Here is an 18,090-nt window from a genome sequence, read left to right on the forward strand (position 1 = left end):
TGCTTGGTCACCACTCGCTCGCCAGCCCTAAACCTTCCCGGTTCCACTTCTTCAGTAAGCCATAATCTGCATACAGGTATGCCTATGCATTTTTGTCATGGGCAGTAGGGAAATACAGATTTCATGCAAATAAAACACACATACAGGCACTTCATTCAGGTGCGGTTGCACAGGACCCGTTGTGCACGTGTGCGAGCTGTTCCTGCGACATAGGAAGTAGATCCGCAGCAGACTGTCAGTATTTGACACGCTGCTGCCGTCTGGGGGGGCAGGGAGGTGGTAGTTAAGGCCTCCATTTATGAAAAAGGAGGAGCGGCCCCGCTGTTGTATGGGAAGAGGCCAGGGATTTCCGTCATAGGACATAAATTTACTGGCCTCTGCGACATGCTGCACCATGACGCATAAGCCGCCCGATGTTGTCTGAGTGATCTCATGCTGCGTGCTAGGATGCAGCTCGTATCACTACTACAGCAGGAGGCATCTGCATGTAATAGACGCTTCTTGCTGCATCACCATACAGCGCTATCACTTCCTTAGACGCATACGTTATTGCTGCAGTCACATCTCTTCTCGGCATACCAGGTTGCATGGGATTCAGCATCTTTTCCGTGTCCTTTTGATGTGCGTCTTATTCACAATGTGATTTAACAAAATTGCTTCACAAGACTGCACTGATTCATTTGATATGCAACATTTGTGTATCTGTGTGCGGCGGAGTCTTTATCTGTATACAGTATGCTACAATGCAGCAGCCACTGTTTTTTTCACGTTGAGTTTCATTGTTCGTCCTGTCAGACTCAGTTGCACACAGATATACACGTGTTGCATATTAAATCTCGTGAATTGGATTTCTTGCATCCGATTGTGACTAAGATGTGCTGTCAATTGAAAAAGATGCTACACCGCTCAGCTCGGCTCACTCTCACCAGGCTGCTTGCACTGCATGGCTTAATCAGGCTCAAAGATAGTAAGTAATAACCATTCATTAAAAGAACAAAAAAAACAAACCTGCATATTATGCTTGCTTTGCTCAAAATTTGCTTTGCTCAAAATATACTTATACAGGTTGAGTATCCCATATCCAAATATTCCGAAATACGGAATATTCCGAAATACGGACTTTTTTGAGTGAGAGTGAGATAGTGAAACCTTTGTTTTTTGATGGCTCAATGTACACAAACTTTGTTTAATACACAAAGTTATTAAAAATATTGTATTAAATGACCTTCAGGCTGTGTGTATAAGGTGTATATGAAACATAAATGAATTGTGTGAATGTAGACACACTTTGTTTAATGCACAAAGTTATAAAAAATATTGGCTAAAATGACCTTCAGGCTGTGTGTATAAGGCGTATATGAAACATAAATGCATTCTGTGCTTAGATTTAGGTCCCATCACCATGATATCTCATTATTGTATGCAATTATTCCAAAATACGGAAAAATCCGATATCCAAAAATACCTCTGGTCCCAAGCATTTTGGATAAGGGATACTCAACCTTTATAGCTGTTACCCGTATGGTATGTCTAGTCTGTGCAATTATTGTTACTAGCCAGGCTTGAGTTATGCTTGACAGTAATTAGAGGTTTGTGCAGATATTCCATTAAATATACTTGTTTCAAGCTTACTGAATCATTTTTATTAAGCTTACTACACTCTGTACCAAGTGCATCTAATTCCTGCATCTAAATCATTGGTAATTTCTGATCAGTATGACTAAGGTTGCATCCACGGTCTGCTAGTTAAACCCATGACACTCCCATAACACAGTGTATCTCTGTGCATCTGAATAGACTTTGCCCAGGTACACCCAGTGCAGTTCTAAACATTTTTGAGACCATGCATCTTTATCTGTTGCGATCCTGTGCTTACATATTGTGGAGCACATGTGCTGTGATGTTTAACATCTGCGTAGTTGAAAAACATCGGTAATTTTCTGAAATATTGACTTTGCCGTGACTCAGAATTAGGCCCTGTGTCAGAAACAGGACCAGCCACAGTAATTTATATACGTCTAGCTGACAATCATCGGTTACAGATCATGCAACTTATTTGATACAGCAATGGGTACCAAACTGGATACTGTGGCACCCTGGGGTCCCCTGGATTGGGTGGTCCAGGACCAATTCAAATTATATATGGTCAGTGTAATAGGCAAAACCAGTGGTTGTGGCTTCCAATCATAAAATATGTGGACAAACAGAGAATAACCCTGTCTCTCACCACATAACTGAACCTAGGGCTGACATATAAACACAGTTTATTTAATTTCATATTTTTTATCTGAATTTCTTCGTGACAAACTTTTGGTCTAGGGGTGCTGGGAAAAAAGTTCTGATACTCTTGGGTGCCGTGATTAAAAAAAAAAAGTTTGGGAACCACTGTGATACAGTAGGATTTGTTGTGCAACAAAAGTCTGTTGTGTAGTTTACTAAGTGTTAATTTGTTTCCAAGTTAGCACATAGAAGATTACGAGTTAATTCATGTTTACTAAAATTGTTTAGTACAGTGAACATAAAATGGAAACACTAATATAGAGTCTCTTAAAAAGACTTTGGGCCACCACATGCTGCGTCATTATGTCTACCAATGTCAATAACTTAACCTACCAATGCCAGGAATTGCAGAGGAAAGATGCGGCAGCATTTGTCACGCTCTTCACCGTGCCGGGTGACAGCTATAGAAACACCATCCAGAATATATAAAAACTACTTGAGTTCATATCCGACGATTGAAGAGGAAAAGACACTTGGATAGTATAATTGTAGCGCTCATCGTGACCACGTGCTTTGTGATTGCCACCATTGTCATCCAAGGTTCAGCGCTCTATTAAGAAGAAATGCTGCAACATAGAGTGAATATCATCATGCAAGGTTAATACTAATCACTACTTACTGGAACTATGGGCATGACTGTACCCAAGCATGCCAACATGTGCCCTATTATGAAACCAACAGAATTATTCACTATTGGAGCAAGCATGTATAGTTGTTTAGGTTGGCATCATACATGCACTCTTTGGAAACTTTTGTAGAGACCATGGTGATTCCTCTGACCAGATCATCGTCCTCCATTTCTCAGTAGCCCATTGCCTGTGGTATTTGCACCACTGAACTCTAGACATTCTTTGCAGGGTATGATGAGCTGTTTATGCACTGCAACCGGACTGTGATATCCTGTGGAGTACTCATCTGTCCATTGTTTTTTGTAAATGAACGTGGCTGATTATGTGACGGGATGCAGTTTGCAGTCACTTGATCTACAGGTGCTCAGCTGTTTTGCCTTGTAGTCCAAATAAATGCGTGGAGGAACCCAAGTAAACACGTGGAGAACATACACAGGGTAACTACGTTAATCCCAGGATTTTGATGCGGTATTGCTAACCACTGTGCTACTGTACTTCTTCATGATGGTGTAATTTTTTGCCATAATATAAGTAGTTCTTTGTGTTTTAACATCTGAATTGAAAATATACTCTACCAACAGTCACAGGGATTATTCAAGCAAATGAAGGTTCTACAATTCAGACCTGTTTTATATTACTACAATGCAGCATAAATAAATATTAAAATGCATGGTTTGTTTGGTAGGCACCCATCAATGGATGTCGTTGTGAGCCACTCTTAAGCAAACTTGAGAATCAGTTGGAGGCCACAAAAGAGGAAGTAAAAGCAGAGATTGTCACCGTGCAAGATCAAATGAATGCAAAATTGGGACAGATGGACAGCAAAACCCAGCACCAGGTGTGATACACTAGCACGGTCACTTTACAGTAAGTTGTATTGCTTAAAACCTCTAGTACATAAGGTCTCACTGGCTTTGTTACAAAACTCTCGACAGTTGCGGGTCCTGGACAAGCTAATGATTGAGCGGATGTCTGTGGAGAGGGCAGAGTGTGTCTGCCGCCTTCAGCAGGAGTCGGATGTACAGAAAAATGAAGTAGAAAAACGGCAGGTACATCAGTCTGGTATACCACAGCTATCAATCTTATTTGTAATCAGTGTATATGCTATGTTTCTATTGTGCCTGGAAGTCAATCAGTCTAATGATTCCAGATCTGCAACTGTGACGTAATTGTTGTTAAGATAGTGGAGACAATCCTAGAATTATGCATTAAGTCAAATGTCTCTATATCGCATACAGTAAGCAGGTATTCTGCACAATGTGAGCAAACACTTTGAAGCGTTAATCATTCCTAATAAAACACATCGAGAAGCAACTATGGACTACAGATGTAGCCATGCTCACCTATCCTCCGTGTGGCATATAGTTCGAAAAACTAGTCACATTACGTTTCCCTTTGCCTTGTCGCAGCGCAGTGTGTTCAGTCACAGTGTGATTAATTAAATATCCGCCGGGTGCAATACTGGTGTTCGTCCACCAGGTTTCACTTTTGAAAATCACCATTGCGCATGTGTCAAGTCTCAATTGTAATGTCAAACGATGCTTGTAGTTTAAGAACTATTCTGTTAGACGATCTCTACATTAATTACAAATGTGAACACAGAAAGAGATTATCTCAGTGTCTCCGATGCACACAAAGAAAAGAACAGTTCAGATTTCTACACAACTCCCTAAAAGAAAACAAAAACATTACAATCAGCAATAGTCTTGGGACACACAGCACTATTAAAAAAAAATACAATGAGCAACATCACTATGTCACTGCAGGTGTCAGTCACCTGTCTCCATAGCTCTCTTGGCATAGTGGTATTGCCAATGGTTACCATGCCCATGAGCTAGGATTTGGTTCCCACAAATGACACACTTGTATTGTATATCTGTGTAAACAGTAGCATCCATAGTTTTTTTTTTTTTTTACAAATTTTCCCAAAACAAGCTCTGTTGTGCTTCATAGACAGACTCAGACATGCACACAGATATACATTCAAAATTTGAAAAAAAGCAGTAGATGCTACTTTTTACACAGCTATACAATATAAGTATGGCTTTTCAAATGCTGTAAGACATATCTTTATGAGACTGAGTTTACTGAACTTCTTCCGGTGCTCCCCATTGCTTTAACAGGCAGACTCCCTCAGCCCCAATGACAGCTTGAGCAATTCATTTACATACAGTAGTGTGCCAGCCCTATTGTGTTTTACTAAGCAGTGCACCCAGTCCGTGAAATCACAAGTCTCACAGAGTGAAGGACTAGTGGTGGGTGAGGCTGCCTATTAAAGCAATGGGGAGGCCTAGTAAAAAGTACAGTAAACTCAGTCCCATAAAGATAACAGTCTCATAATTTGAAAAACCACACTTGTATATATGTGTAAAAAGTAGCATTCACATTTTTTTTCTAATTTTGAGTGTATGTCTGTATGCACGTCTGAGTCTGTATACAAAGCACGACAGAACTTGTTTTGGCAAAATTTAGAAGAAATCTGTAACTGCTTCTTTTTACACAGCTATAATGCTACTTTTTATACAGATACTTAATACAAGTACGGCTTCTCAAATTATGAGATGCTAGATGTTAAACCATATTGTGCTGCTAATATGTGATAACTATGCATATAAACACATTGCGGTTGTAGTAATCTGGTAAATTATATAAATTTATTTTATCAAGTGTATAATGAAAAAAATAAAAATAAATAAATAAATAAATATATATATATATATATATATATATATATGCTTCCTCTTCATAATTTATTATATCTGTATAACCCCCATATGATCTTATCCCTAAAACACAGTGCTGTGCCTACACACAAATAGCCAGAACAAAAATATAGTAGTGAAAGACAGACTGCCACGTGTCCTGTCAGCCAATACCAAATGTGAGCTGGATCTGCATTTGTGGAGTCTGAGAGATGGGTTACCAGCAATTTATGGTTTCATGGTGATGATGGTGACTAGTTTTGCCATTAATGATGGGCCTATCAGTGAAAGCAGTCCTATGGATGATGTTGGCTGCAGTCTGCAGGAGTCATCTATCAATGGACAACCCTAGTGTAAGCAGGCTTGTGAATGTGATATGATGTATAATTATTACATTTATTATAACTCTAATGGTTGTATGGTGTACCTGCTCTCTATGTTGTGGTATTAAGTTTCAGCTAGGTAGCACATCCCATTATAATTAGCTAGGATGTGCAGTCCAAACCCTCTTTCCCCAATATAGGCTTGTTAATGTCAATGACTATGAATCACTTAGATTTCCTGGATTTTACTAACTAGAAAGGGAAGCGCTGTACAACTCAATTGTATGGAGAAGTTTGCAGTGTGTGGCTTCATTAGTTCACACAAGCCTCCTGCCCCTGCCTGTTTATTATATAACAATCTGCTGTGTTCAGTGGTGTATCTACAATATATGCAGAGTATCCTGTGCATATGAGCCTTTGATTCAAGGAGGTCTGCACTCTGCACACTCTCCACCCAGTACAAACTCATACCAGATTACCTGACTGCCTGCACTGCTATATTTTCTGCTGGCACCATATTTCCATAGTCCAGATATCTTCTGTGCATGAGCTATATTGGAGAAAGCATCACCAGAACATGACTCCTCTGGTAGTTAAGTAACCTGAGGGTGCGGGAGGGGTTTATATGTTAAAATAATTTTTGGCTCTGATGCTAACTGCATGGATCCCTCACTAAGGACACCTGAGTAGCCCAGATGAGAGTATATGGAGCTAAGATACAGTGATGAGATTTATTAAAAATATTTTGCTGTCTCTCTGAGTATGAAAGGGGGGAAAAAAGCCATTGGTCTTCAATATTATTGACTTAGTAGTAAACACCATTTTCTTTGATACTGCTACAAAGATTTTGTGCTTCACTAATTCTACTTTTCTCTGACGTCCTAGTGGATGCTGGGGACTCCGTAAGGACCATGGGGAATAGACGGGCTCCGCAGGAGACTGGGCACTCTAAAAGAAAGATTAGGTACTATCTGGTGTGCACTGGCTCCTCCCTCTATGCCCCTCCTCCAGACCTCAGTTAGAATCTGTGCCCGGCCTGCTAGTAAAGAAAGTAATGTTAGGTTTTTTATTTTCAGTGAGATCTGCTGGCAACAGACTCACTGCTACGTGGGACCGAGGGGAGAGAAGCAAACGTACCTGTTTACAGCTAGGTTGCGCTTCTTAGGCTACTGGACACCATTAGCTCCAGAGGGTTCGAACACAGGCAAAGGTCCTCGGTCGTCCGTTCCCGGAGCCGCGCCGCCGTCCCCTTCGCAGAGCCAGAAGATCAGAAGTTGGTGATGAAGTCGGCGGCTGAAGACTCCTGTCTTCATTAAGGTAGCGCACAGCACCGCAGCTGTGCGCCATTGCTCCCACTGCACACCACACACTCCGGTCACTGTAGGGTGCAGAGCGCTGGGGGGGGGGCGCCCTGGGCAGCAATAAGAATACCTTTGGCATAAAAAAGACACATAATACAGTCTGTGGCTGTATATGTGTAAAACCCCCGCCATTTTTTAGTCAGAAACAGCGGGACAGAAGCCCGCCGCTGAGGGGGCGGGGCCTTCTTCCTCAGCACACCAGCGCCATTTCTCTTCACAGCTCCGCAGCAGCTATTGGGAAAAATTCACTTCTGGTAGTGTGTATCCCTGTGTATATAGCGCTGTGGTGTGTGCTGGCATACTCTTTCTCTGTCTCCCCATAGACCTTGTGGGGTCCTGTCCTCAGTCAGAGCATTCCCTGTGTGTGTGCTGTGTGTCGGTACGGCTGTGTCGACATGTTTGATGAGGAGGGTTACGTGGAGGCGGAGCAAGTGCAGATAAATGTGGTGTCGCCCCCGTCGGAGCCGACACCTGATTGGATGGATATGTGGAAGGTCTTAAATGACAATGTAAACTCATTACATAAGAGATTTGATTATGTTGCTGCCGGGGGACAGCCGGGCTCTCAACCCGGGCCTGCCCAGGCGCCTCAGAGGCCGTCAGCGTCTCAAAAACGCCCACTATCTCAGTTGGTTGACACAAATGTCGACACGGAGTCCGACTCCAGCGTCGACGAGGATGAGGCACTATTACAGCCCAAAATGACTAAGGCCATCCGATACATGATTATTGCAATGAAAAATGTATTACACATTTCAGAGGCTGACCCTGTCCCTGACAAGAGGGTAAATATGTTTGGGGAGAAAAAGCAGCCAATGACTTTTCCCCCGTCACATGAATAAAATGAGTTATGTGAAGAAGCGTGGTCTTCCCCTGATAAGAAAGTGGTGATTCCCAAGAGAATACTAATGGCGTACCCTTTCCCGCCAACGGATAGGTTACGCTGGGAATCCTCCCCTGACGCGCTTATCTAAAAGAGTGGCCCTGCCGTCTCAGGATACGGCCGCCCTAAAGGAACCTGCAGATAGGAAGCAGGAAGGTATCTTGAAGTCTGTGTATACACACTCTGGTACTCTACTGAGACCGGCTATTGCTTCAGCTTGGATGTGCAGTGCTGTTGCAGCATGGACAGATACTCTGTCAGAGGGGTTGGATACCCTGGACAGGGATACCGTATTGCTAACACTTAGCCATATTAAAGATGTCGTCTTATATATGCGGGATGCCCAGAGGGACATTTGCCTGCTGGGCTCTCGAATAAATGCAATGTCCATTTCTGCCAGGAGGGTCTTATGGACTCGGCAATGGACAGGGGATGCCGACTCTAAAAAACACATGGAGGTTTTGCCTTATAAGGGTGAGGAATTGTTTGGGGACGGTCTCTCGGACCTCGTATCCACAGCGACAGCTGGAAAGTCGACTTTCTTGCCACAGGTTTCCTCACAGCCTAAGAAAGCACCGTATTACCAAATGCAGTCCTTTCGTTATCAAAAAAGCAAGAGAGTCAGAGGTGCATCCTTTCTTGCCAGAGGCAGGGGTAGAGGAAAGAAGCTGCACCATGCAGCCAATTCTCAGGAACAAAAGTCCTCCCCTGCTTCCACTAAGTCCACCGCATGACGCTGGGGCTCCACAGGCGGAGCCAGGAGCGGTGGGGGCGCGTCTCCGAAATTTCTGCAACCAGTGGATCCTTGGGCTATACAAATTGTATCTCAGGGATACAAGCTGGAATTCGAAGTGACGCCCCCTCACCGTTACCTAAATTCCGACTTGCCAGCTTCTCCCACGGGGAGGGAGATAGTCCTGACGGCTATTCACAAGCTGTACCTCCAGCAAGTGATTATAATGGTACCCCCCCTTCAGCAGGGAAGGGGTTACTATTCCACACTGTTTGTGGTACCGAAACCGGACGGTTCGGTAAGACCCATTCTAAATTTAAAATCCTTGAACATTTACATGAAAAAGTTCAAGTTCAAAATGGAATCGCTCAGAGCGGTCATTGCCAGCCTGGAAGAGGGGGATTTTATGGTATCTCTGGACATCAAGGATGCGTACTTGCATGTCCCCATTTATCCGCCTCACAAGGAGTACCTCAGGTTTGTGGTACAGGACTGTCATTACCAATTCCAGACGTTGCCGTTTGATCTATCCACGGCACCGAGAGTCTTTACCAAGGTAATGGCGGAGATGTTGGTACTTCTTCGGAAGCAAGGAGTTACAGTTATCCCGTACTTGGACGATCTCATAAAGGCGAGGTCCAGAGAGCAGTTGTTGGTCAGCGTAGCGCACTCTCAGGAAGTGTTGCTACGGCACGGCTGGATTCTGAATATTCCAAAGTCGCAGCTGATTCCTACGACGCGTCTGCCCTTCCTGGGCATGATTCTGGACACAGAACAGAAGAAGGTATTTCTCCCGGAGGAGAAGGCTCAGGAGTTAGTGACCATGGTCAGGGATCTCCTGAAACCAAAGCAGGTGTCGGTGCATCACTGCACGCGAGTCCTGGGAAAGATGGTAGCGTCATACGAAGCCATTCCTTTCGGTAGGTTCCATGCCAGGATCTTTCAGTGGGATCTGTTGGACATGTGGTCCGGATCGCATCTTCAAATGCATCGGCTGATCGCCCTGTCCCCGAGGGCCAGGGTGTCTCTTCTGTGGTGGCTGCAGAGTGCTCATCTTCTCGAGGGCCGCAGGTTCGGCATACAGGACTGGGTCCTGGTGACCATGGATGCAATCCTCCGCGGATGGGGGGCAGTCACTCAGGGAAGAAACTTCCAGGGGCTGTGGTCAAGTCAGGAGACTCGTCTGCACATAAACATACTGGAATTAAGGGCCATATACAACGCCCTGAGTCAAGCGGAGCCCCTGCTTCGAGACCAACCAGTGCTGATTCAGTCAGACAACATCACGGCAGTCGCCCATGTAAACCGACAGGGCGGCACAAGAAGCAGGGTGGTGATGGCGGAAGCCACAAGGATTCTTCGTTGGGCGGAGAATCACGTACAAGCACTGTCAGCAGTGTTCATTCCGGGAGTGGACAACTGGGAAGCAGACTTCCTCAGCAGGCACGACCTCCACCCGGGAGAGTGGGGACTTCATCAAGAAGTCTTCGAGCAGATTGCAAATCGGTGGGAACGGCCACAGGTGGACATGATGGCGTCCCGCCTAAACAAAAAGCTAAAAAAATATTGCGCCAGGTCAAGGGACCCTCAGGCGATAGATGTGGACGCACTGGTAACTCCGTGGGTGTTCCAGTCGGTATATGTGTTTCCCCCTCTTCCTCTCATACACAAGGTACTGAGAATAGTAAGAAAAAGAGGAGTGAGAACGATACTCATTGTTCCGGATTGGCCAAGAAGGACTTGGTACCCAGAACTTCAAGAGATGGTCACAGAGGACCCATGGCCTCTGCCTCTCAGACAGGACCTGTTGCAGCAGGGGCCCTGTCTGTTCCAAGACTTACCGCGGCTGCGTTTGACGGCATGGCGGTTGAACGCCGGATCCTAGCGGAAAAGGGTATACCGGATGAAGTAATTCCTACGCTGATAAGAGCTAGAAAGGATGTGACAGCAAAGCATTATCACCGCATATGGCGGAAATCTGTTGCTTGGTGTGAGGCCAGGAAGGCCCCTACAGAGGACTTCCAGTTGGGTCGTTTTTCTGCATTTCCTACAGTCAGGTGTGACTATGGGCCTCAAATTAGGGTCCATAAAGGTTCAGATCTCGGCCCTATCCGTTTTCTTTAAAAAAAAACTGGCTTCACTGCCTGAGGTTCAGACGTTTGTAAAGGGAGTGCTGCATATTCAGCCTCCTTTTGTGCCACCAGTGGCACCTTGGGATCTTAACGTTGTGTTGGATTTCCTGAAATCCCACTGGTTTGAGCCACTTAAGACCGTGGAGCTAAAATATCTCACGTGGAAAGTGGTCATGCTATTGGCCTTAGCTTCGGCTAGGCGTGTGTCAGAATTGGCGGCTTTGTCATGTAAAAGCCCCTATCTGATCTTCCATATGGACAGGGCAGAATTGAGGACTCGTCCCCAATTTCTCCCTAAGGTGGTATCATCGTTTCATTTGAACCAACCTATTGTGGTGCCTGCGGCTACTAGGGACTTGGAGGATTCCAAGTTGCTGGACGTAGTCCGGGCTTTGAAAATTTATGTTTCCAGAACGGCGGGAGTCAGAAAGTCTGACTCGCTGTTTATTCTGTATGCAGCCAACAAGGTTGGCGCTCCTGCTTCGAAGCAGACTATTGCTCGCTGGATCTGTAGCATGATTCAGCTGGCTCACTCTGCGGCTGGATTGCCGCATCCAAAATCAGTAAAAGCCCATTCCACTAGGAAGGTGGGCTCTTCTTGGGCGGCTGCCCGAGGGGTCTCGGCTCTACAGCTTTGCCAAGCTGCTACTTGGTCGGGTTCAAACACATTTGCTAAGTTCTACAAGTTTGATACCCTGGCTGAGGAGGACCTTGAGTTTGCTCATTCGGTGCTGCAGAGTCGTCCGCACTCTCCCGCCCGTTTGGGAGCTTTGGTATAATCCCCATGGTCCTTACGGAGTCCCCAGCATCCACTAGGACATCAGAGAAAATAAGAATTTACTCACCGGTAATTCTATTTCTCGTAGTCCGTAGTGGATGCTGGGCGCCCATCCCAAGTGCGGACTTCTTCTGCAATACGTGTATATAGTTATTGCTTACTAAAGGGTTATTGTTATGAGCCATCCGTTGATTGAGGCTCAGTTGTTGTTCATACTGTTAACTGGGTAAGGTTATCACAAGTTATACGGTGTGATTGGTGTGGCTGGTATGAGTCTTACCCTGGATTCCAAATCCTTTCCTTGTAGTGTCAGCTCTTCCGGGCACAGTTTCCCTAACTGAGGTCTGGAGGAGGGGCATAGAGGGAGGAGCCAGTGCACACCAGATAGTACCTAATCTTTCTTTTAGAGTGCCCAGTCTCCTGCGGAGCCCGTCTATTCCCCATGGTCCTTACGGAGTCCCCAGCATCCACTACGGACTACGAGAAATAGAATTACCGGTGAGTAAATTCTTATTTTCAGTGTCTGGTAAACTATTATTTGTAGCCTGTATCCTGAGAGAATCAGGGCCTGATTCAGAGAAGTACGCAAAGCCAATGTTCCACGGAACTGAGCGATTACCGGCAGATTGTGCATGTGCTACATTTGTATTATGCATGGTACTGCTGCAAACTTGCATGCACTAAGGATTCCTTTGCAAAGTGATTGACAGGAAGTGGCCATTTGAGGGTGTTAACATGGTGTTATTGGGGAGTGATTGTAAAAACACAGATGTGTCATGGCCGTTTTCAGGCCGTGTATCTGGCATCAGCTGCATACCTTAGTAGCCTGCCGGTTCCAGTCTGCATAGCCATAGGTCTACCCTTCAGACCGATGTTCCTTGTTCTTGCATATAGACTATGTATGTGTACGCAATTGCGAATATGTTGTGGTAGCTTCAGCGGGCATCTCTTTTCACTTCTGGCCGCCAGCTTTACGTACTGATATCTGCATTTGCGCTGTGAAGAAAACCGCACTTGAAGCTGCATTAGCGTACCTTTCTGAATCAGGCCCTCAGTGCAGTGAGAATCATTGAGTATCCACATGCAGAGCCTTTTACAAAGTTACTTGCTGGTGGCTTATAACATAGGAACATAATATGAAGCTGCTATGAGTAACGATTGTGCCTGCAATGCAAGCATCAGATCCTTTTATCTTAAAAAAAGTGGTGTATAGCTTTTACATACTGTTAAAGTACTAACCAACAGTTTAACTGGCTATCTTTTCAGGTTTCCTTAGTGAATGAGCTAAAAACCTGGTGTTTACTAAAAATCCAGAACCTTGAGTTGAAACTGTCTGGAGATTCCAGACCATTCAAAGCTAAATCATCCCCTTCAACCTGTGAGTCTACAGATCACCCCATTTCAGAGAGTCCAAGCAGCAGCAAGGAATACAACATTACTGACACATCTGTCCTGCCACCGTGCTCCATCCAGCATTCCTTATCCCGGCAGAGCAGCCTATCTGACGATCCAACCAGAGAACAGTCACTTCCCTGTGAGGAAAGCGGCAGAAGGAACCAGGTTCCTCCCCCTCAAGAACTCATGGTGTGTGCATGTAAGTCAGCCAGCCAGATATATCATTTCATGCAAGCAATTAATAGGTCACCTGACTCAGCATCTGTAATGTAAGTATGGGAAAGTGCTTACTGCACATATGCTAAAGGAGTTCTGAAAAATTAGGCAAAACCAAACTGTAAAAGAGAAGTAAAATGCAATTTTACAACATTCAAATAGTACCTTTCTGACTAGCAATACTCATCAAATATCCATTATAGAAGTCATGCATGCTCCAAGCCCCACCTCTTCTACCATTTCAATACATCGGGAGCACATTGCACAGATATTTGGTGTCCTTCCACCACCCAAATATGTTATATACTGCCCTGACCTTAAGTGTTTCGTTACTGGGCTGAGTGACAGAGTTACTTCAGCATTTCATGAATGTTGCTTTCAAAATCTAAAACTCCACAGAGCTAATTAGGTAAGTACAGGATTCATATAGAGAGACTTTAGGGAATGACTATGAAGCTTTAGACTATACAAAGTAATCCCTTCTCATGTCCTTTTGTTTAGATTGCTGGTATACAACCAAATCTCAGCTTTCTGCAATTAGAGAGTGTAACAGGGTTGGGGAAATAAGACATGTCAGGCACGTTCCCGGTGTAACAGTGTCTTTTACTGGAAGCAAACACTGTACTTCAGCAAATACACAAAGTAGACTGGAATACAGGCCTAGTAATTAAACAGGTGTGCTGAAACAACCCAGCACCAAAGTCTCTAAAGTTAATTCTGCTGCCTTGGAGTGCAGCCATTTCTGCCATGCTTCCTAGCACAGCTATTCAGTTGGTTCCTTACAGTAAACACACTGTGGCCTACTCTCTGGCTGCTGTCCAGCATCAGTGCTCAGAGCTTCGGGCATATGAGAATTTTAAACTCTTCCTGTGCTCTGGTGATGATTCCCAGCTGACTCTGGGCAATCTGAAAAACCCAGAGTTCCAAACCACCATTTGCTTCTGCAGAGAGCACAGCCTTTGCTTTCCTCTCCCTTGGAGGGAGCTGATCCCACAGTAATGTGGGCAATTCAGGTGAGAGACAACCTCTCTCACCACAGGAGGTATTTATCAAAGGTTGGAAGGAGATAAAATTGTGAGAGGTAAAGTACCAACCAGTCAGCTCCTGTCATGTTACAAACATAGTCTGTAATATGTAAGGCAGAAGTTGATCGACTGGTACTTTATCTCACACTATTTTATCTCTATTCGAGCTTTGATACATAGGCGTTTCTATAATGGGTGTAAGGTGTGTGGTGCACACAGGTCCCTGAGTGCTGGGGTGCCCACACCGCACACCCTACACTCATATATTATATTTACCCTCCGGAGTCCCATGGCAGTGGCCTTGTACTACAGACACAAGTCACTTGGAAAATGGCCACTGCGGCCATTTCTGAGTAATTTGCGCATGCGCACTGGAGATGTCATGGAAACAAAATGTAGACGCCATGTTCCTGGAGACCTGCGCATGCCCAGTAGACTCTGGCATAATGGCAGGGTCTACTCGCTGCCAGAGAGGAGGGTTCCAGCAACGGAGGCTGCACGCAGGTCCTCTCCTCTCTTAAAATGAACCTGCTTTGATAAATACCCCGTTTAGAGTGGTAAAACCATTTTAGGGAGGATAAAGGTTACAGAAACTGAGGTGTCACTGTTGAAATTAGTAAAATCGTGTTCATTTGTTTATTGTAAAGAATACTTTAAATGCCAATATATCATGTAGTAATTGTGTATCATGAAATTGTATACTTCATTATGTGCAGATGGTGTTGGTGGTGTCATAAATTATACACACATAAAAACACAAAAATGCTTAAATATGATATAATTTACATGCATTTAATGTGCATACTGTATATCATCTGTCATAAAAATACCACTATAATTGATCATTAGTGTTACAGATCATTTTAAAAGTGTACTGTGATAGAAAGGTATAATACACCGGTACGTGGATTTGTTTCTACAATTTTGTTATGGAAGCTCATGGGTGAAAAGTATCAACTCTTTGGAAAGATAAAGTGGAGATAGATTAAGTACAGTACCAGCCAATCAGCTCCTGTCATTTTTTAAATTTAGCATGTAAAGTGGTACTTAGAAGCTGGTACTTTATCTCTCTCCACTTTACCTCTCTCAAAGGTTTGATACATCTCCCCCGTACAGTATCACAAGGATTAGGCAATAATGTGTTTTTTTTAAACAGTTGTAGCCATTGGTTGAACGTATTTCCTAAGTTTTTTTAATTAAAAAGACTGTCTGTGTTCTGTGTGTGTCTGGCAGGGTTAGAAGTATAGGCCCTCATTCCGAGTCGTTCGCTCGTTCTTTTTTTTCGCATCGCAGTGAAAATCAGCTTAGAGCGCATGCGCAATGTTCGCACTGCGACTGCGCTAAGTAATTCTGCTATGAAGAAAGGATTTTTACTCACGGCTTTTTGTTCGCACCGGCGAACGTAGTGTGATTGACAGGAAATGGGTGTTACTGGGCGGAAACACGGCGTTTTATGGGCGTGTGGCTGAAAACGCTACCGTTTCCGGAAAAAACGCAGGAGTGGCCGGAGAAACGGGGGAGTGTCTGGGCGAACGCTGGGAGTGTTTGTGACGTCAAACCAGGAACGACAAGCACTGAACTGATCGCACAGGCAGAGTAAGTCTGGAGCTACTCTAAAACTGCTAAGTTTTTTTTGTTCGCAATATTGCGTAAACTTCGTTCGCACTTTTAAGATGCTAAGATACACTCCCAGTAGGCGTAGACTAAGCGTGTGTAACTCTGCTAAATTCGCCTTGCGACCGATCAACTCGGAATGAGGGCCATAATGTGGTAACTTGCAATGATAATTGTGTTCCCATCATGTAAAATCACATTTTGTTCTTCTTAGCTATAGAGCAGCAATCTCTGCCTGTGGACACACCTGCTGTTAGACCTAAAGAGAAAACAACAGGCACCGCTCCTTCCTGCAGACATCAGCCAGCTCTATCATCTGGCAGCCTTCCCAATCCCAAACTGAGACAGTCTAAAAGCCTCACCACTACAAAGACCTTACCCGATGCCAAAAAAGCAGAGAAACAGACTGCAAACCTCATGGACCGAGGGACACAGACACGAAAATGTGCAAAAAATGCCCAGCTTAGACAGAGAGCCCCACTGCCTGGGGCACAGGGTCAGGCACCATCATGCAGTGCCCCCACTGAGCCCGCTGTCGCACAGACCAGAGACACCTCTCATGCTTTGGAAATCACTCAGTATTTCTTTGAGGCAGTGTCTAGTCAAATGGAAAAATGGTATGAGAGAAAGATAGAGGAGGCAAAGTCACAAGCTAACCAGAGGGCGCATGAAGATAAAGTAGCCTTACAGCAGCATATAAGGAGCTTAGAGGAAGAGTTAATGAAGCTAAGAACTAAATTACAGAAAGAGAGCTAACAGCAACTACCTGGGAAAAGATGGCCATGTACATGGTACAGACAAGTGCAGGCGCTGACCTCTATTAGCACCTGATCAGTGAGGACACAACATCTCCAGATATCAGGACATCAGCCCACTAACTGTGACAATGAAGGAGATAATCCCACGTAAGAAAGAATGCAGCAATGTTTATTATGGTTCTGTGACCTGCATGAGGTTCCCTACTGGGACATCCTGTTCCCGTCTATGGGTCTTTTACATTTAGTGCAACCCTGTTTGCCTGGGACCAGTTTTCTTTATTGTATATTTAAAAGTGCACGTATGTACTAACGAGTGCCAGATCAGCGGCCATAACTATTACATGATACACCGTCGTAGCATTAGGATGGTGTAACAAGTATGCTTTGCTTTCCAGTCTATTGTCAGCCAAAAATCACTTACCTTTAGACATGGTCTTAAAATAATGCAGCTCCCCTTTTCCTGATGTAATTCTTCTATTGTGACCATCTCTTCTGCACCAGAGGCACGACAAAAGGAAATCCGTCCTCCACAAAGGGACTGTTTATGTAGCAATGTAACTCCAGGAACGTTCCCATGCACACCGGGAAGGGGATTCATTTGCACTTTCCATTAGCATGAATATTTTTGCTTAAATGAATAGTAAAGTCCATAATACATTTTATCTAATGGAGCCAGTTTTGTCTTTGGGTATCTCTTTTCTGTGAAGTCTTGACATGTCACTAGATGTCACACCAACATTGTGATTCAAATACATGAAATGTATGACTTTAAAGGCTTTTTACAGATATACAGTTTACATATAGAGAAGTGGCAATGCCTTGTTATACACTGAAGTATAAGTATACAGACAAGGTTTGGGTGATTAGCTGCAAATGGTGGTAGTAGACTGTCGGCTGTGTTTCTGCACTGTGTAACATCGGTATGGGGTTACATATAAGCGGTCAGACGTAGAATGCTTTGCCTTACCTACACCACCTCATTAATTCCCAGTTATTGCTGACCTGCCATTATAGTTTGGAGCAGTGCATATATTCCAGAGATATGGAGGATTCCGTTCACCATGTGCAGCCGTTACTAGACAAGGGCAGGCAGCATTCAGGTATTATCAGGGATGTGAACGTTCTCGGACCAAAAAATTAAGGTTTTGCAGAATCAGAGAGATTTTGATAGTAAGGTCATAGATCCCTTACTAAGTTCTAGCAGTGCCAACCAAGAAGGTCATTGACAATTTAAGCTCAGGTTAAGTACTAAAACAGACAT

General features: G+C 44.3%; 1 protein-coding gene across 6 annotated transcripts in view; it reads left to right on the top strand.

Moving 5' to 3' along the window:
* ANKRD6 (ankyrin repeat domain 6) overlaps positions 1 to 17,491 on the top strand; it is a 334,377-nt gene extending 316,886 nt beyond the window's left edge. For 4 of the 6 annotated variants that reach the window (XM_063916978.1, XM_063916981.1, XM_063916980.1 and 1 more), the window contains exons 13-16: positions 3,595 to 3,747; positions 3,845 to 3,958; positions 13,088 to 13,415; positions 16,286 to 17,491. In XM_063916978.1, coding sequence (XP_063773048.1) covers positions 3,595 to 3,747; positions 3,845 to 3,958; positions 13,088 to 13,415; positions 16,286 to 16,827 — 1,137 coding nt within the window. In that variant the 3' untranslated portion in view covers positions 16,828 to 17,491. The remainder of the gene's footprint in view (positions 1 to 3,594; positions 3,748 to 3,844; positions 3,959 to 13,087; positions 13,416 to 16,285) is intronic. The other 2 variants (XM_063916984.1, XM_063916983.1) reach the window with 2 other exon arrangements.
* The last annotated feature ends 599 nt before the right edge of the window (positions 17,492 to 18,090 follow it).

Source organism: Pseudophryne corroboree, chromosome 4 (assembly GCF_028390025.1).
Source record: "Pseudophryne corroboree isolate aPseCor3 chromosome 4, aPseCor3.hap2, whole genome shotgun sequence".
NCBI classification, from domain to species: Eukaryota; Metazoa; Chordata; class Amphibia; order Anura; family Myobatrachidae; genus Pseudophryne; species Pseudophryne corroboree.